General features: G+C 43.0%; 2 protein-coding genes across 3 annotated transcripts in view; one reads left to right on the forward strand and one right to left on the reverse strand.

Annotated features, from left to right (window-relative positions):
- LOC139461268 (involucrin-like) overlaps positions 1-238 on the forward strand; it is a 3,171-nt gene extending 2,933 nt beyond the window's left edge. Inside the window, exon 3 of the mRNA XM_071242902.1 lies at positions 1-238. This exon is cut by the window's left edge and continues 353 nt beyond it. Within this exon, the coding sequence (XP_071099003.1) occupies positions 1-238 (238 nt within the window).
- The window catches only part of LOC139461114 (mucin-2-like), an 11,458-nt gene extending 4,743 nt beyond the window's left edge, over positions 1-6,715 (reverse strand). The window contains exons 1-6 of one of the 2 annotated variants that reach the window (XM_071242651.1): positions 6,476-6,715; positions 5,582-5,731; positions 4,317-4,463; positions 3,126-3,428; positions 1,145-1,823; positions 993-1,102 (exon numbers count right to left, since the gene is read on the reverse strand). In XM_071242651.1, the coding sequence (XP_071098752.1) occupies positions 993-1,102; positions 1,145-1,823; positions 3,126-3,428; positions 4,317-4,463; positions 5,582-5,731; positions 6,476-6,695 (1,609 nt within the window). In that variant the 5' untranslated portion in view covers positions 6,696-6,715. Of the gene's footprint in view, positions 1-992; positions 1,824-3,125; positions 3,429-4,316; positions 4,464-5,581; positions 5,732-6,475 lie in introns of both variants that reach the window. The other variant, XM_071242650.1, reaches the window with a different exon arrangement.
- Between the last annotated feature and the right edge of the window lie 13,653 nt (positions 6,716-20,368).

A 20,368-nucleotide genomic window follows, 5' to 3' on the forward strand; every position in this document is an offset into this window, starting at 1 on the left:
CAAGCAACTGGAAGACAAGCAACTGGAAGACAAACAACTGGAAGACAAGCAACTGGAAGACAAACAACTGGAAGACAAACATCTGGAAGACAAACATCTGGAAGACAAACAACTGGAAGAAAAACAACTGGAAGACAAAAAACTGGAAGACAAGCAACTGGAAGACAAGCAACTGGAAGACAAACAACTGGAAGACAAGCAACTGGAAGACAAACAAATGGAAGACAAGAAACTGTGAGACAAACGTCTCGAAGACAAATAACTGGAAGACAAGCAACTGTAAGACAATCAACTGGAAAACAAGCAACTTGGAGACAAACAACTCGAAGACAAACAACTGTAAGACAAGCAACTGTAAGACAAGCAACTGGAAGACACACATCTGGAAGACAAACAACTGGAAGACAATCAACTGGGAGACAAACGTCTGGAAGACAATCAACTGGAAGACACACGTCTGGAAGACAAGCAACTGGAAGACAATCAACTGGTAGACAATCAACTGGAAGACAAACAACTGGAAGACAAGCAGCTGGAAGACACATCTAGAAGACGAGCAACTGTGAGACAAATTCTGGAAGACAAACATCTGGAAGACAAACTACTGGAAGACAATCAACTGGGAGACAAACGTTTGGAAGACAATCAACTGGAAGACAAGCAACTGGAAGACACACATCTGGAAGACAAACTACTGGAAGACAATCAACTGGGAGACAAACGTCTGGAAGACAATCAACTGGAAGACAAGCAACTGGAAGACAGGCAAGTGAGGACAAACATCTGGAAGACAATCAACTGGGAGACAAACGTCTGGAAGACAATCAACTGGAAGACAAGCAGTTGGAAGACACATCTAGAAGACGAGCAACTGTGAGACAAATTCTGGAAGACAAACAACAGGTATCAAAACAACTGGAAGACAAACAACAGATGCTGGGACCAATGATACACAATGTCGTCAGTTAACGTTGAGCAAGAGAAACACTCACGTGACGCATCCTTGTCATCCGTAGATAGCCCCTCTGTTTCAGACGTTGCTGATGAAGATGCTGTTATCTTTGTTGATGTAGTGGGTAGAGCAGTCGTTGTAGCTTCGGCAGTAGTGGTAGAACTGGAGGTAGTTGTGGGAGTTGATTGAAGTGTAGTGGTAGGACTGGTGGTAGTTGTTAAAGTGGCGGTAGACGATGGAGTGGTGAGAGTTGTCGGAGTGGTGACAGTGGTTGGTATAATAGTTGTTATTGTTGTTGTCTTTGTAGTGGTAGTTGATGGGGTGGTTGTTGCAGATGTTGCCGTTGATGGGTTCCTTGTTGTAGAAGATGTCGTTGATGGGGTCGTTGTTGTAGAGGTTGTTGATTGAGTTGTTGTTGTAGAGCTGGTCGGTGATGGAGTGGTTGTTGTAGAGGTGGATGTCGATTGGGTTGTTGTTGTAGAGCTAGTCGTTGACGGGGTGGTTGTTGTAGAGGTAGACGTTGATGGGGTCGTTGTTGTAGAGGTAGTTGATGGGGTTGTTGTAGATGTGGTTGTTGATGGCGTCGTTGTTGTAGAGGTGGGCGTTGATGGAGTCATTGTTGTAGAGGTAGTTGATTGGGTTGTTGTAGCTGTGGTGGTTGATGGCGTCGTTGTTGTAGAGGTCGACGTTGATGAGGTCGTCGTTGTTGATGCAGTCGTTGATCTGGTCGTTGTTGTAGATGTGGTCGTTGATGTGGTCGTTGTTGTAGATGTGGTCGTTGATGGGGTCATTGTGGTAGATGTGGTCGTTGTGGTAAAAGTGGTTGACGGAGTTGTGGTGGTGAGTGGAGTTGTTTTTTCATTGCATAAACCTGATATATATAAAATAGTATTAGTATGAAGTAATTATGTGGCCAAATACAACCTCATTCCTCCAAAGAGGAAGTATATGCAATGCGGAAAATATATTCATTCAGCTTGAGGAATCATTTCATGACGTTTCGGGGCGTAAAATGTCAACAGCCGGATGTACGGAATTTTCTGATCTGAGTGGGCTTGCACACCCTGCCCAGGCGAATTTATCATTTAACAAATGACAAAGACTTATTTCAGGTGAAATATTTGTATGTGACAATTACATTTTGGACATTAATCTGGTGACCACAATCTCATTATTAATATGGCCACTTGTGTATACAATCCATGATGACGTGACGAACAAATGACGTCACAGAATGCATTATAATAACAGTCCATTTGTATGGCGTCACTTTTCCATGTGGAACATCATGCTCAAAGCGCATAATTACCCCGGTCAATTGATCAGATCATTCTCAACTTCCTGGGGAGTATGCACCAATGCTACCTGTGAGGCGCTAGAAGGATAACGGCCACATTGTCATCTCATCCTACCGGGTACCCACTCACTGCTGGGTGAACAGAGGCATATTTCGAACAAGGTCACTAGCCTAAGGAGACACATGTGGTACATGTGCTTCAGTGTGGAGCAGGGCCGAAGCCCTAGAAACTCTCAGGAGTCAAGCTGCCGAACTCAGTCGCCCATCCAACTACCCTCCGTGACCAACGTTGCTTAAACTTCACCTGATTTGTGACCTATGCTCTGTGCACACGACCACGTTTCACCACGTCCTGGCGTCTTCCCAAGAAGGCGACAGGCCAAACAGGTATCTAAATATTGTGCCGAATAATGATAATGACGTTTACAAGACAAACTAAATGATTAAGACCGCCTCCGTGGTCTAGTTGTCGAGTGTCCGCCCGGAGAGCGGAAGGTCTGGGGTTCGATCCCCGGCGGCAGATGGTACTTCTTGTTACCCTGTCTGCGGCTCGGCATTAAGGGGCTAAAACAAGGACTGGTCGGCTCGGAGTCGGAGTTGGAGTCGGAGTATACTGTGTCTGAGTGGGGTATTCATGTTAAACTGCGGCCTGGTATCTCAGTGTGCTAGCATTATAAATCGGCATCAGTCCGGACTAGTACAAGCAGCCACACAAACACACACACGTACATGCACGTCGCTATATAAGCGCAATAATCTTGGACGCGACGTTAAACCCCATTTCACCTCACCTCACCTCACTAAATGATTAAACTTTTGTTTCGAAGAGATTCCTCTGACAAGCGCCCTAACAAAAAAATCCTACACCATTCTCACCAAGTGAATACGTCTGCTGAACACATTCAATGACACTGTCAGGATCGGCCCAGAATTCCTCCGACGTCTTTACCCGGTAGCCACTTTCACATACGCACTTCCTGTTTCGGCATTCCGCGAACAGTCCACAGTTGTCTATTCCCGGACTACAGGCCTCGCTGATGGCCTTTGTGCCTAGCTGCGAGCACGTGTTCAACGTCGTCTTTCGGAAGAAGCTCATGCAGGCACAGATGCCGTTACTGCAGTAGGCGAAGGGGCTGAGACACTTAGAGTTGACGTCGCAGGCATCGCTGATGTTGGACGCTGAAACGGATATTAATAATTTATGTTAAACCGTCCACAATATCAAAGAAGAATATGAATGACACAACAGAGCACGACGTCGCAATTGCAAAATGTATAAATTTATATGACAGCTAAAAATATACTCGTCAAAGGAATAAGGGCGTCACATTGGAATTTGGTATATTATGCAAATGTTCCTGTGTTTGTTGATCATTGCGCTTGCCTTTGCATGTGTTTGTGACGGTGCAACATCTGTTGCAGGATACGCTCATCTTTTCGCGAACACCCCATATCAATATTTGATAGTAATTCATAAACACATGCTTATCATTGTGTTTGTTTGTTTGTTGTTTAACGCCGCACTCAGCAATATTCCAGCTATATGACGGCGGTCTGTAAATAATCGTGTTTGGATCAGACAATCCAGTGATTGACATCATGAACATCGATCCACGATTGGGATCGATGACATGCATCAACCAAGTCAGCGAGCCTGACCACCCTATCCCGTTAGTCGCCTTTTACGGGAAGCATGGGTTACTGAAGACCAATTCTACACCGGATCTTTACGGGTCTCTTATTATAGTGAAAAGGTTTTATCCCTAATATATTTTCTTCATATTGGTACCTTCAATAGTGAATGAGTGAGTGAGTGAGTATGGTTTTACGCCGCCTTTTACAATATTCCAGCAATATCACACCGCGGGACACCAGAATTGGGCTTCACACATTGTACCCCTGTCGGGAATCGAACCCGGGTCTTCGGCGTGACGAGCGAACGCTTTAACCACAAGGCTAACCGACCACCCGGTACCTTAAACAAAATATACTTTTCAGGAATGTTTACATGACTATTGAAGGAATACCTAAAAGCACATTCGGTCTATCATTCGGCCTCATACCAACCTGTCAAGCATCTGCTGCGATCTATTGAAGGCGCATACCCAACGTTGCAGAGGCAGTTATTTCCCCTACACCCGTTTGGCCGACAGGTGGCGTAGTCTGGACATTCACTGGACGTTGTACATGTATCCAATATTGGCTTGACTGAAACTGAGACGCCATACAACTCATTATTTGTTAGAACATCAGGATGACATGAACGATTATTATTTTTTACATTTTGTAGGTTTGGTAAAATCACTTTTTCACAAAGATAATATAAATTGGTTTACACATGATTAAAATCCAAAGGGAATTCGTCAAATATTGATAGATATATTTCAATTCAACTTTCAGGAAAATAAATTTTATTAAAAATAAATGGTTATTCGATGGTGAGTGAGTGAGTATTGTTTTACGCTAGTTATAATAACATTTCGTCAACATATCGGTGGTGACACAAGACATTGGATTTACACGCTGAACACACAGAGGAGGTTGAACCCGTCCCTTCGACAAGAAGGGCGAAAATATAACAAATTTGTTATCCCACTCCCCTTCCCCGCCCCTTTATAAAACTAAGTGGTCAACAGAGCTGTGGTTATAATGTTGCGCTTGGAAAAATAGCATCGATCTCCTGTACATGATCATCATACTGTAGACAGAATGCAACCCACCTCTGTCTTGAAGATCCCGAGTAGAATAGGTCTTCAGCAACCCATGCTTGCCGTAAAAGGCGACTATTCTTGTCCTAAGAGGCGACTAGCGGAGTCGGGTGGTCAGGCTCGCTGACTTGGTTCATTTATGTCATTGACACCAACTGCGTGGATCGATGCTTACGATGTCGATCACCGGATTGTGTGGTCCAGACTCGATTATTTATAGACCGCCTTCATATAGCCTAACTATTGCTGAGTGCGGCGTTAAAACACAAAAAAAAATTGAAGAAGATGTTGGCGATGGCACGATTTGAATTCATTACTTTTTCAGGAAATATTTATAATTATTATTTTTATTTATTTTAACACGGCACTCAGCAATATTCCAGATGGCGGTCTGTATATAATCGAGTCCGGGACCAGAAAAACCAGTGACTGACATAATGAGCATCGATTGGGCTATGATGACATGCATCAACCAAGTCAGCGAGCATGACCATCCGATCCCGCTAGTCGCCCCTTGTGACAAGCGTAGTCGCCTTTTATGGCAAGCATATGGGTTGCTGAAGACCAATTCTACCCCGGATCTTCACGGGTATTACAGTATGTATTGTTCAAAAGGATTGCTACCTGGTGCAGTAGTCGCAGTGGTTGTTAACGTTGTCGAAGTCGTGATTGTTGTTTTCGTCGTTGTTTGAGATGTAGTCGTTGGTGTTGTAGTCGTCAAAGGAACTGTTGTCAATCCAGCTGGTAGAGTGAGGGGGCTACCATTGCACGTGTCTAACAAACGAAAAACACAGACATCGATATATTTAATAATATTCATCATACTAAGAAGAGGGGCAGAGGTACACTGTGAATATATTTTCTAAAGCGTCATATTTATGTTCGCCATCTTACCTAGAGCCGAGACCCGTGAAGATCTGGGGTAGAATAGGTCTTCAGCAACCCATGACTTCCGTAAAAGGCGAATATCGGGATCGGGTGGTCAGGCTCGCTGACTTGGTCGATGAATGTCATCGATGTTCATGATGTTAATCACTGGATTGTCTAGTCCAGACTAGATTATTTACAGACCGGTGAGGTGAGGTGAAATTGCGTTTAACGTCGCGTCCAAGATTATTGCACTTATATAGCGACGTGCATGTACGTGTGTGTGTGTGTGTGTGTGTGTGTGTGTGTGTGGCAGCTTGTACTAGTCCGGACTGATGCCGATTTATAGTGCTAGCTCACTGAGATAACATGCCGCAGTTTAACATGAATACCACACTCAGACACAGTATACTGACTCCGAGCCGACCAGTCCTTGTTTTAGCCCTTTAATGCAGAGCGCCAGACAGGGTGACAACAAGTACAATCTTTTAACGTCTTTTGGTATGACGCGGCCGGGGATCGAACCCCAGACCTTCCACTCTCCGGGCGGACGCTCTACCACTAGACCACGGAGGCGGTATTTACAGACCGTGGTCGTATATCTTGAATAGGTGTTAAACAACAAACAAACAAACAAACAAACAAACAAACCTAAAGACGATGTTTCTTGAACACACTCAATGACACTGTCAGGATCGGCCCAGAATTCCTCAGTCGTTTTATCCCGGAAGCCACTTCTACACACGCACTTCCGGTCTCGGCATTCCGCGAACAGTCCACAGTCGTCCAAACCTGATGTGCACTCTTCACCTATTACTTTTGACCCAAGCTGCGAGCAAGTGTTCAACGTCGTTTTCCTGAAGAAGCTCATGCAGTCACAGACGCCGCTACTACAGTAGGCGAAGGGGCTTAGACACTTGGTTGTGACGTCGCAGGCTCTGTCGATTGCGGCCGCTTGTAAAAAAGAGAGTCATTACGGTGAGACGAAAAGAGGTTTAACTTCGCGTTCAAGATTATTCCGCTCATTTCGAGACGGGCATGCATGTGTGTGCATGTGTGTGTATGTGTGAGCGGTCTAATGCAAGTTTAAAAGTGTAGACAACTGAGATACAATAATACCACACCCCCAGCCGTGATACTGCTGGAGTGAGTGAGTAAGTGAGTTGGGTTTAACGCCGCTTTTAATAGTATTCCAGTTACATCACGGCGTGTCAGCTTAATGTGGGAGGAAAGCCCGAAGTGATGCAGGTCTTAGACGTTTACCACTTCGGTGAAACTCACGAGCACAGGTATAATGCTGACAAACCTAGAAACATAAGCGGGGCAAACCGGGATTCGAGCCCACAATCATAGGTTTCTGGCGTGCCCAAGGGACGCAACTCTGCACAGCGAATCGCGGCGTCTTAGACGACTGGCCACCCGTGCCCCCTATATTGCTGGAATATGGCTAAACGCGGCGTAAAACCATACTCACTCACTTACACTGCAGTTCATGTTTGTTTGTTTAACGCGGAACTCAGCAATAATCCAGCTATGTGACGGCTCAATAACTGAGTTTTGACCAGACAATCCAGGGATTGACATCACGAGTATCAATTTACGTAATTGAGACACGATGACGTTGATCGAATAGGTCAGTGAGCCTGACAATCTGATTCCGTTAGTCGCCTCTTACAACAAGCATGGGTTGCTGAAGACTAATACAAACCCGGATCTTAACGTGAGGCCATGTCCATGTTTTTGTTTGTTTTGGGTTTTTTTGTTTAACGCCGCACTCAGCAATTTCCAAGCTATATGATGGCGGTCTGTATATAATCGAGTCTGGACCAGACAGTCCAGTGCTTGACATCATGAGCATCGATCCACGCAATTTGGATACGATGACATGCATCAACCAAGTCAGCGAGCGACCACCTGATCCCGTTAGTTGCCTCTTACGACAAACATAGTCGCCTTCTACAGCAAGCATGGGTTGCTGAAGACCTATTCTACCCCGGATCTTCACGGGTCCACTCTTTATGAATAGATTTAATATGAAACCGATGATGACAACGAGTTGCGTCCTTTATATTAGTAGCCTTGCCCCATGGATTGTGTTTACAACCTCAGAAAAATAGTGATTACGTGACAAATGGCGAAATTAACTTAAATCAGATAAACACGAGATAATTGTTACGTTTTACAAGCAAAATTAATATCAATTTAAATTTCAATTCGTCTTTAAAATACTTCTGATAATTTACTTACCTTTCAAGCAGATTGTTTGATCCGGTGTGGGGACGTATCCGACGTCACAGAGACAGGTGAACCCTCGACACCCATTAGGCCGGCAGGTGGCGTTGTCTGGACAGTCACTGTGCGCCGTGCAGGTGTCAAGTATTGCCTTGGCTGTAACAGAAGGATCTGCAGTCGTAGAAAAGTGTTAGTGCTATAGTGACGTAACTGCCCCTTTTACTTTGGGCGCAACCATTTCATTTTGAGAGGGTATGGGGGCGGGATTTTTCAAAACAATAATTAATTAATTCCTCAGCGTGAGTATGGTGGTGTTCCACTTTTAGCAATATTCCATCAATATCAGCGTGGGTGACATCAGGAATAGACTTCACACCATCTTGCTAATCGAACACGGGCCTTTGGCGTGATGAGTGAACACTTCAACCACTAGGCTACCCCAATGCCCCTTTTTCTAAGAACAAACAGGGAATATGAGCATCATCCCGAGGCAAGTGAGTTAACTGACTATAAAAGTCCAGTTTCCACCCATGCCGAACTTGGCTGGTATTATGGAGTTACATTTTGGCTGGACTAACGAGTCTATGCATAGTCCAATCAAAATTGCGCACCGAAATCGAAATTCGGTTCGTAAACTGTCAAGCAGATTTCGGTCGATTGCAGGATTTGCAAAGCACTTGCACCACTAACTCGTTGTCAACAGATATTTTCTAAATCTTTTCATGTTTTCAAGGTTCTCACGTGATTTGATGCATTTCGCGATGTAAGACTCGTTTGATCACAATATAGATCTTGATTATCGATCAGATCGTTTTGACTTGGCGCCGCCGTTTTTTTCAAGCAAATGCAAGTGATACGAGAGGTGGAATCTGATTGGTTTATAGGGGAGGCTCAGAAGGGACATAATTCGTAATAGCCACTGGTGGCGCTCCGATCGAGACCAGGAATTCCAGCCTAGTTCGGCAAGGGTGGAAACTGGATTTTTAAAGTCAGTTAACTCTTTTGCCTCGGGAAGATGACAATCAACAGTATCAAGAATTTGCATAACACTTCGCAAGATTCCAGCAATAAGCTGGCACGCAATCAACCAAGTCACATAGGCCATTGGGTCGCCTCTTACGAGGGAGGGCGCGGGGTCAATTCAAACCCAGAATCTCCACGGGGATCCAGTGATGTATCCAAGGCGACTGTGCTTGTCGTAAGAGGCGACCAACGGGATCGGGTGATCAGGCTTGCTGACTTGGTTGATGCATGTCATCCATCCCAATTACGTAGATCGATGCTCATGATGTCAATCACTGGATTGTCTGGTCCAGACTCGATTATTTACCGATAGCCGTCATATAGCTGGAATATTGCTGAGTGCGGCGTTAAACAACAAACAAACAAACAAACAAAACTCCATCTCGGAATCCCAGGAGTTGATAGTGATCTTTCGCGTATTACCTCGTACTGTCAAATCAGACGTAGTATATGTAGTCCCAGTAGTCGAGGTTGGGTTCGTCAGAGTTGAAGAAGTGGTCGCAGTTGTGGTTGTTTCTGACGATGTAGTGGTTGTAACCGTTGTCGTGGGAGTAGTGGTCGTAGTTGCTGTCGTCGTAGGTGTAGTCGTTGTAGGTATTGTCGTCGGTGAAGTAGTTGTGGTTGGAATAGAGGTTGTTGTAGCAGTAGTAGTCGTTGTCGAAGGTGTAGTAGTTGTGGTTGTTGTAGGTGTAGTTGTTGACGTTGTGATAGTGGATAACTGTACGCCATTGCAAGAGTCTGAAATAGAAGTTCAATAGATCAATGTAGTCTTTCATTATATTTATGGCATGAGCACACAGACCACAGAGGGAAGGAACGTTTTGAACTAATATCAAAGTATTGGGCTGTATGTTGCCTTTGCGCAGAGATTGTTTGTTTGGTGTTTGTTTGTTATTTAACCCCGCACTCAGCAATATTCCAGCTTTATGATCGCGGTCTGTAAATAATCGAGTTTGGACCAGACAATCCAGTGATTGACATCAAGAGCATCGATCCAAGCAACTGGGATACGATGACACGCATCAACCTAGTCAGCGAGCCTGACCAACCGATTCGTCGCATCTTACGACAAGCATAGTTGCATTTTACGGCAAGCATGGGTTGCTAAAGACCAATTCCAACCCGGATCTTCACGGGTCACGATTTGACTTGTTTGTGTCATGAATATGTAAACACCTATCATAAACATTTCATTTATTAACAAATTATCACTTCAAAATAATTTAGTTCGTTTCTTTAAATCATACATCGTTCTTTTAAGTGACAATAAAAGAGATTCGCTTCACCTAACGAATAGTCCAATTCGACGCATTCCTCTCTTGACTCCGGGTTCACCCAGTACTCTTCACTTGTTCTTTGACGATAGCCCGCGTCACACTGACAGGTGCCCGCTGTGCACGAGGCGTGCGTGGAGCACGTGTCTGACGGGGTGCACGTGGCCCCGACGATCTTTGCGCTCCGCGAAGCGACGCAAGTGTTCATTTCTGTCACTCTTGCAATTGACAAGCAGTCACATCGTCCACTGATGCACGTGGCATACACACCGCCAAGACATTTCACCGTGCTATCGCACGTGTCACTCACGTTACCAGCTGGAAATGGAACAATTTAAATTGTGAATGGGATTATTTGATGACATCTAATTTTGGTAAACTAAAATAAACCGGAAAGTGAGTGAGTGAGGTAGTCGGGTTTAATGCCGCTTTATACAGTATTCCAGTTATATCACGGCGTGTCAGCTTAATGTGGGAGGAAAACCCGATGTGATGCATGTCTCAGACGTTTACCCCTTCGGTGAAACCCACGTGCACGGGTATGGTGCTGACAAACCTAGAAACATAATCGGGGCGAACCGGGATTTGAACCCACAATCATAGGTTTCTGGCGTGCCCAAGGGAACTCTGCACAACCAATCGTGGCGCCTTAGAGGACTGGGCCATCCGTGCCCCCAAACCGGAAAGGGAATGGAAATATGTATTCATCTGTTGTTACCTGATCTAACGAGTTTTCGTAATCCGGGATTCGAACATTCGGCCCCCTTTTACAAAGCATCTCAGCGCTTAGGTGATTGTAACTCCCATACTTTACTATAGAGTTACGACACTCAGAGTCACAATATCACTTTGAAGAACGGGACCCAGGATTCTGGCACGCCTATGTGACGCAACTCTCCACATCGCAAATAACTCGACAAATCGAAAATAAACTGTGTTTCGGCGACAGATTCAATCAAGTAACGTATTGATAACGTTTATAATATTTGGTCAATGCAATTTTCAAGTGTGTACACCCTTTTGCCCCGCTGTTTATCACTGAAAAATTGAGTGAGTGAGTGAGTATGGTTTTACGCCGCTTTTAGCAATATCACGGCGGAGACACCAGAATGGGCTTCACACATTGTACCCCTGTCGGGAATCGAACCCGGGTCTTAGGCGTGACGAGCGAACGTTTTAACCACTAGGCTACCCGACCGCCCCCATTACGGCCGTGAAAATAACCAGTAAGTACATGTCTTACCTATAAGGCATGACAGTCGGTCAGGTGACACAACATACCCCATGTGACACAGACACACATAACCTTGGCAACTATAAGGCGAACAACCGGCGTTGTCAGGGCACTGAGAGTCGTATGTGCAGCTGTGATAAATGGCTTCGGCTGAAATGAACACAGAAAGTGCGTGAGTGAAAGTGTTATTTTTCTGCTGAAGAAATAATTTCATCTGTTAAAGCTAGTCAACAAATTATTCTGCTATGAAGTTTGGAAATACTCGATTCTGAGAGTTCTTTTCTATATAATATTATCTTCCAGGGTTGTTTCAGTCAGAGGTGGTTACTGTGATTTGATACCTATGATTGCAACGGACAATTTGACGGCTGCATCACCGTGGAAGAAACTATTAATAGAACAGTACTTCTTTCTAATTCATTGTCCGTAGGCATTTTAAAATAGGTTATAATAAGCAGATTGCGGAAACATTCAATATGCAAGGTATGTGTGGAAATATGTTTTTGCAAAGAGAGTATTTCAAGTTTTCTTTCTAGCATACTGTGACGTCATAAGTGTTGCACACAATCAGCGGTGTGCCGTCATGATAGTCAGGTGCAGTGTATAACTAACATTGAAAGGCTTGCTTCTCTGATTTCCGGGCGCGCAGTTCATGTTGGTTACAGTCTAGTTGTTGCTTCACGCGTTTTATGTCTGTCAAATATGTTAGTAATACATATTGTGTTAAAAAAAAGCAATGCCCAAAGCACATAAAACGCTATTATTTGTTTAAGGGCTTTTACAGTTTTTCTGACTTAATATAAAAAAATGCATTTAAAACAATGGACTAAAGCCATACCGTCTCACTCACTGTCTTCGCTAACCATCAGGGCACTGTTTTAATTTATTGTGGTAGAATGGCTATACACAATCTGTGTCAATGCAGTTTTTAAATACAACAGTTTTGTATACACCCTACATTTCAACGTAAAGCTGGCAAACTAAAGTCTCGGGCAAAAGAAAGTATACACTTGAAACTTTGATTTGACCAAGAAATTACAAACGTTTTCAAGACGTGACTAGGCTGGGACCAGTCCCCAGAACGCTGCCATTTTAATGTCCAAAACGTAACCATGAAACCGATATCAAATACATGATCGGATAATCATTTTTTGTTTGTTTAATTTTTGCTATTATAAAAAATATGTGTATACTTTCTTTCTTACCGGCTGTTTACCCGTTCATTTCCATTAGTCACCACAATGACATCATTAAAGTCCAGTTTCCACCCTTGCCGAACTCGGCTGGTATTATGGAGTTACATCTTGGCTGGACTAACGAGTCTATGCATAGTCCAATCAAAATCGCGCACCGAAATCGAAATCCGGTTCGTAAACTGTCAAGCAGATTTCGGTCGACTGTAGGATTTGCAAACCATGTGCATCGCTAAATCGTTGTCAACAGATATTTTCTACGTCTTTTCATGTTTTTAATCAAGGTGCTCACGTGATTTGATGCATTTCGCGATGTAAGACTCGTTTTATCACAATATAGATCTTGATTATCGATCAGATTGTCTTGACTGGGAGCCGCCGTTTTGTTTGAAACAAATGCAAGAAATACAAGAGGTGGAATCTGATTGGTTCATAGGAGAGGAATAGAAGGGACATAACTCGTAATAGCCACTGGTGGCGCTCCGATCGATCGTGACCAGGAATTCCAGCTTAGTTCGGCAAGGGTGGAAACTGGACTTTTAAAGTCAGTTAACTCTCTTGCCTCGGGAAGATGGCACAATGATTAAGTCTGTCCCCATTTTTTCTGAGCTTCCCATCTCCGACCGCCCTAAATTCTGACGTTTATTTAAATAATAGATAAGTTGTCGTATCTCATATTTTCCCATCGCCGTGGAAATTATGCCTCGATGTGATTACCATTGAAATCTCTTAAAAAATACAGGTCAGCTTGATCTTTCTCTCCTTAAATTTTAAATTTTATTTTCGACTGAAGCAAGTGTTTTATAAATTACCCAATTAGTGGAAACAGTTTTATTTTATTTATTTTGTATAGCTCTCTCGCTGGTTGTGTTTGAGATATGAAACACATTAAAAAAATATGGATGGCCTAATGTATATCTGATAACTATCTATCGTATTTTTTCCCGTATCTTATTTTTCGGGATTTATGTTTGAGACAGATATATAGCCACCCCGGCGAGTAAACGAATGTTTTGGGGGACGAACCTTTTCTTCTTTTTTTTCAAACATTTCCGAGTACTGATATTCTCAAATGGGCGACACTTTACCTGTAACACTTAAGTGAATCAACACTTGATTACTCGCAGTAAATATCCTGTATAGCACTTCGAGATAATCAAACAACGCTGTCTGTTTCTAATTGCTGTAAATCCACGAGACTCGTGTCATAAAATCGCCCCCCCACCTGGGAACCAGAACCGTTAGTTTGGGAAGCCAGTACATGTAATTGAATTTTTTTTTGTATTTCCGCAAATTTGCAATCAAGGTTTTTTCCAGGTATTTCCTCAAGGTAGCAACTTACAACCATGTCACCATTACCGCTATGAAATTTAGATAGGAGGTCGCTGCTATTGTGTGAAAGGGTGGCAAGTCTTCCTGCATCCTCTGACAACTAGGCTAGAGGGGATGGAAGATCGTAGCCACGACTGACAGTGTTTGTTCAGGGAATTGGCCCCACTGCGGGAGGTACGCGTCAGTCACGTCTGTTGTTTGCGACACGATCGCCAAGACGCGACCAAAATACTGCTTGGAAGTTGTTGACGTTGGTCGTTCGAATTCTTATCAGATTATCAAATGATAAACATGAAACATATACAGAGAATATTCTATTGTGGTAACTGTGAGAATGATAGCTTTGGTGATTCAAATGTATTTTTCATCATGTAATGTAGGTTATAGGCTCAGGATAAAAAGACCTCATCTTGAGTCGGGAAATACAGTAAATTACTTTTATTTACGAACACGCTTATAACTAACTGACCGATATAACGAACTTATTTTTTAGTCCCGGCCATTTGTTGCATATATGCTGTATATATGCTTATAACGAACTACGGTTATTACGAACTAAAATTAGTGGCCTCTTTGAGTTCGTTATAACCGTAGTTTACTGTATGGCATTCCCTTAACAACATTGTTTGATATACCCACAGTGGTTATTCCTTGATTACAGTTTCCGTTGATATGAGAAGACTGCATTTGTGTTTTGTTTAGAATTTGTAAAATATTTACACAAATTTATTGTATTTATGTATTTATTACAATGCATTTATACAAACATCTCATTGAATTATTGATAGGGATATTATAGATGATGATGATGATGATGATGATGATGATGATGATGATGATGATGGCTGGAATATACAAACATCTCATTGAATTATTGATAGGGATATTATAGATGATGATGATGATGATGATGATGATGATGGTGGTGGTGGCTGGAATATACATACATGTCATTGAATTATTTATATAGATATTATAGATGATGATGGTGATGATGATTGATATTGATATTATAGATATTATAGAGGAGGGGGATGATCGTCATGATGACGGTGATGAAGTTACAATCCTATTTGAGTGTCATCATTATTATCAAGAAAATGTTTTTTAATACTTATGGTAATCGTTTCAATTATGTTAAGTACAATTGTCAACAATTTGAGGTAAAATGATTGATAATTTCACCATCTGTGCGTTTCTGAATTTAATCAATTTTCAACTGCGCTGACGCGCCATGCTGCTAAGCGTGTACAAAGTCAATATATCAGATTGTATGTATACTACGACCCGGAAGAAGGTAACGAAAATACAAAAATAGTGTTTGTTTGAAGCAAAAACTGAAAAAGAACAAAATTCGAAAAGAATGTTTTGTTCGGTTGGCCTTGAGGAAAAGAAACTGGCATCAGATGTAATGACGCACAAGGTGACACATTGTCATGTATGGCAAGTACGGGGCACTGGGTTTGTTTGTTTGTTTGTTTGTTTGTTTGTTTGTTTGTTATTTAACGCCGCGGTCAGCAATATTCCAGCTATATGACGGCTGTCTTCAAATAATCGAGCCTGGACCTGACATTCCGGTGGTTGATATCCTGAGCATCGATCTATTCAGTTGGGATACGATGACATACATCAACCAAGTCAGCGAGCCTGACCACCCTATCCCGTTAGTCGCCTCTTACGACAAGCATGGCTGCTTAAGAGCTCTTCTACCCCGGATCTGCAAGGGTCGCAGGGCATTTAGGACCCTTCCTAACCCCCCACAATACCCACGAGGCAGTCTCAAGGCAGAAGTACCTGTATAGGCATTCTGTCAAATCTAAGTCATGGAAAACAATGGCATCTATTACATCTGTGTTTGTGTGTTATATCTACATCAATGGATGAACAAGATAGTAAAGGTGTTTTTTACACATGCTACTCACTTTGAGATTCTACTCTCGGCACGATACACAACACAAGGACAATAAATAGATTCATCTGAAACAACACAAAAAGAAAGGCAAATATTACAAAAATCATCAAACAGTTGAAACCTGTAAATACAAAGGGTTTGGTTTCCACCGAGATCGCCCGCATTAATAAATTCACGATTATCGAATCATGAGTACGGAGTTGTTGTTTGTTGTTTGTTTGTTTGTTTGTTTGTTTGTTCTAAGACTTTAACCCCGCATCCAGCAATATTCAAGCTATATGACTTCTGTAAATAATCCAGTCTGGACCAGACAATCCAGTAATTGATATCATAAGTTTCGATCCACGCAATTTGGATACAATTCCATGCATCAACCAAGTCAGCGAGCCTGACCACCTGACCCCGTTAGTCACCTGTTACGACAAGCATGGGTTGCTGAAGACCAATTCTATCCCGGATCCTCACGGGAGTATCTTTTATACATGTATGTGTTCTCATTAGAAGGTATTTGGATTAATAAGTTTGTACTAATAAAGATTAACTGTATACATACTTAGCATATGCAACAAACAAAGCAACCAAGTTTTTCCAACCGGTGAAAGTTTTTAAAGAAATTAAAGGAATTCGAATTTGATTCGAGATACCCCACTCAACACGAAGTGGCGACCAAGACTAGGTTTGTTTGTTTGTTTGTTTGTTTGTTTGTTCTTTAACGCCGCACTCAGCAATATTCCGGCTATGCGACGGCGGTCTGTAAATAATCGAGTCTGGGCCAGACAATCCAGTGATTGACATCATGATCATCGATCCACGTAATTGGGATCGATGACATGCATCAACCAAGTCAGCGAGCCTTACCAACCGATCCCGTTAGTCACCTTTTACGACAAGCATAGTCGTCTTTTACGACAAGCATAGGTTGCTGAAGACCTATTCTATCCCGGATCTTCACGGGTCACCAAGACATGCATTGACACCGGATACATCTTGCCACATTTGCAATAGATCATAGATACCATATTTCATTCATCAATATATAATTTTGTAAATGTGAAAAAGACGAATACATATTTTAAAGTTCTGTACACGATCAACGTCATACAGCTCTTTTTAATGCACACTGAAGATGAATTCATGTAATAACAGCGTAGCTGCAGATCAGAATAATTTTGAGTCTAGATTTGTCTGCACCATACCCATGCTCGTGGATTTGAATGAGTTCGTAAATGTCAAAGATACTCTCTCATTTAGCACCCCCCCCCCCCCAATACACACACACATCAAGCTGACATTCAATAATACCACTGAATTACTGTTCAAAGTGGAGTTAAACCAAACTCCCTGCCCTGTCAGCATGAGGAAGAAGTTGTGGATATATATTTAATTCCTTTAAAGTTGTATCGAACTTGAATTCCAGTAAAATAAATTAATCACATATTCCCCGTCTTACCTTGGTATTGAAAGATCCTGTCATATAAAATTAACATGATAAAGTTGCATGTCTCTTATATCCGCAGACTCCTTCCCATACTGAACTATTTTCAGTACATGATGTAGTGTGGCGAAAATCACATTCCGTCTGAGGACCCACCCAACTTTTTATTTACCCGGCATCAGGATCAACAACTCTCCCTGCTTCCGCTCTATTCAGATGGCATGCAGCAACATGGCGGACAATAGCGTGTCGAGCTGACGGAATCTTTACACCACGGTGTTTATAGAGAGGGGGTTTAAGACGAGGAAATCGTGATAGGATAGTCACCGAGCTGGGTGTGACGAGCCTGTCTATATTTTTAATGGCATTGTGTGTTGGCATTGTGTCTTACTGAAGAATGCCGTGATGTTTCGAATAATCCGTTACCTCAGTCCCTCTGGGTGGAGTCATTTGGGAGTAAAATGTTAAAATTATGTTTCTTTTCGTCGGATGGGCAATAGTGGAAGGTATGCCAAATTATATCGTTGCTTTATTCTCATTTTGGTCACACATACGTTCGACCCGTGAAGACCCGGGTTAAAATTGGTCTTCATGCTTGTCGTTAGAGGCGACTAACGGGATCAGGTGGTCAGGCTCGCTGACTTGGTTGATGTATGTTATCGCATACCAATTGCGTGGATCGATGCTCATGATGTCAATCACTGGATTGTCTGGTCCAGACTCGATTATTTACAGACCGCCGTCATATAGCTGGAATATTGCTGAGTGTGGCATTAAACAACAAACAAACAAACAAACAAACATCACCATTATAACGCGAACAATATCCTGTTTGTTTCAATTGTAACCACCCCCAAACATGGTGGGCGTATACTCTTCTTTGTCCGGCAGTTTATATCAGAACCACACACACCCAAGCAGATCATGTATAATAGGATACCGAAAACCCCTCACGATGACGTTGTGTCAAGACTGTGAATGTTCCTTGTTGGAGACCTGTGCGTGCGTCACGTGACCCGCTGGCCTGCTGAGTCCCATGATTACTTCCGCGTTCCCCTCCCACGTGAGGAGAGTTCCATTATCCGCGTGATCAGGGTTATACTATTTATAGATTAGTTTTATTCATTTTTTTACGTGCGCGTGTAAAGCCATTCACGATCGGGATCAGTATTCAACGCATTCGGCTTCACTCGGCTTTTCCCGTAACCAAGAGTGTACCTCGGATAATATTGGAGTGGTGATATCGGACTTCACTGTGAACCACATACCAACCGACGGAATTTGATCTATATTTATACATAATTTGTTTTCGTTGTTTCCCGTAAGGCCTATTCGGGTATAATCGGGTTATTCCGGTCCTGAAATGTGGATCTTCTGGTCACAAGGGCTGCTGATTCTGAGCGGGATTTCAACCGCAAGGGATAGTTCGGAGAGTCGTACATCGCTTTCGGTTAAATTCCGGTAGTAGTGGTGGTAGTCGTAATGGTAATGGTAATGTCAGTGGTGGTGGTAGTTACAGTGGCAGTGGTGGTAGTGGTAGTTGTGGTGGTAGTGGTATTATCAGTGGTGGTTGTAGTGGTAGTAGCAGTGCTGGTGGTGGTAGTGGTAAATACCCCACTCAGACACAGTATACTGACTCCGAGCCGACCAGTCCTTGGTTTAGCCCCTTAATGCCGAGCGCCAGACAGGGTAACAACAAGTACCATCTTTTAACGTCTTTTGGTATGGCGCGGCCGGGGATCTCCGCGCGGACGCTCTACCACTAGACCACAGAAGCGGTCTAAACAATCTGAAGACTCTTGATGAGAGTGTGCGAATATGATTGTAATATCTCCATATTATCTCAATATGGAGTAGAACTCGTCCATCTGAAAACCTCCCTGTTGACGTATGCAGCAGAGAGTCTGCTTGTCCTAGTCCAGACATCTCCCCGAGGCAAAGGAGTTAACTGACTATGAAAGTCTTTCCACCCTTTCGGAACTAGGCTGGAATTTCTGGGCTCAATCGTAGCACCACCAGTGGCTATTACAAGTTATGTCCCGTCTATGTCTCTCTTATTGATCAATGATATTCCACCTCACATATCACTCGCTTCAAACAAAATGGCGGCGCCCAGTCAAGACGATCTCATCGATAATCAAGATCTATATTGTGATAAAACGGGTCTTACATCGCGAAGTGCATCAAATCACGTGAGCACCTTGATTAAAAACATGAAAAGATTTGGAAAATATCAGTTGACGCCGGGTTCGACAGATTTTGATTGACTATGCATAGACTCGTTAGTCCAGCCAAAATAAAACTCCATTATACCAGCCTGGTGCGGCAAGGGTGGAAACTGGACTTTTATAGTCAGTTAACTCCCTTGCCTCGGGAAGATGTCAGAGTAATGTCGGTTATGCAGTGCTAGTGATTGAGGTACGAGGCGCAGTTACAACAGACTCCGATCCTTACAGGTGAGGGGAAATGGGGTTTAACGTCGCTTCCAAGATTATTGCACTTATATAGCGACGTGCATGCACGTGTGTGTGTGTGGCTGCTTGTACTAGTCCGGACTGATGCCGATTTATAGTGCTAGCACACTGAGATACCAGGCCGCAGTTTAACATGAATACCCCACTCAGACACAGTATACTGACTCCGAGCCAACCAGTCCTTGTTTTATCCCCTTAATGCCGAGCGCCAGACAGGTAACAACAAGTACCATCTTTTAACGTCTTTCGGTATGACGCGGTTGGGCATCGAACCTCGGACCTTCCGCTCTCCGGGCGGACACTCCACCACTAGGCCACGGAGGCGGTCCCGGTCCTTATAACCAGCAAATAGCCCTCATATAACTGTAATAGTGTTGTTTGTTGCATAAAACAACATGCTTATTCATGGTACTACGTACATTAGTACTATAACTA

This window comes from Haliotis cracherodii, unplaced genomic scaffold, assembly GCF_022045235.1.
Source record: "Haliotis cracherodii isolate W230 unplaced genomic scaffold, xgHalCrac1.p SCAF_14, whole genome shotgun sequence".
Taxonomy (NCBI): domain Eukaryota; kingdom Metazoa; phylum Mollusca; class Gastropoda; order Lepetellida; family Haliotidae; genus Haliotis; species Haliotis cracherodii.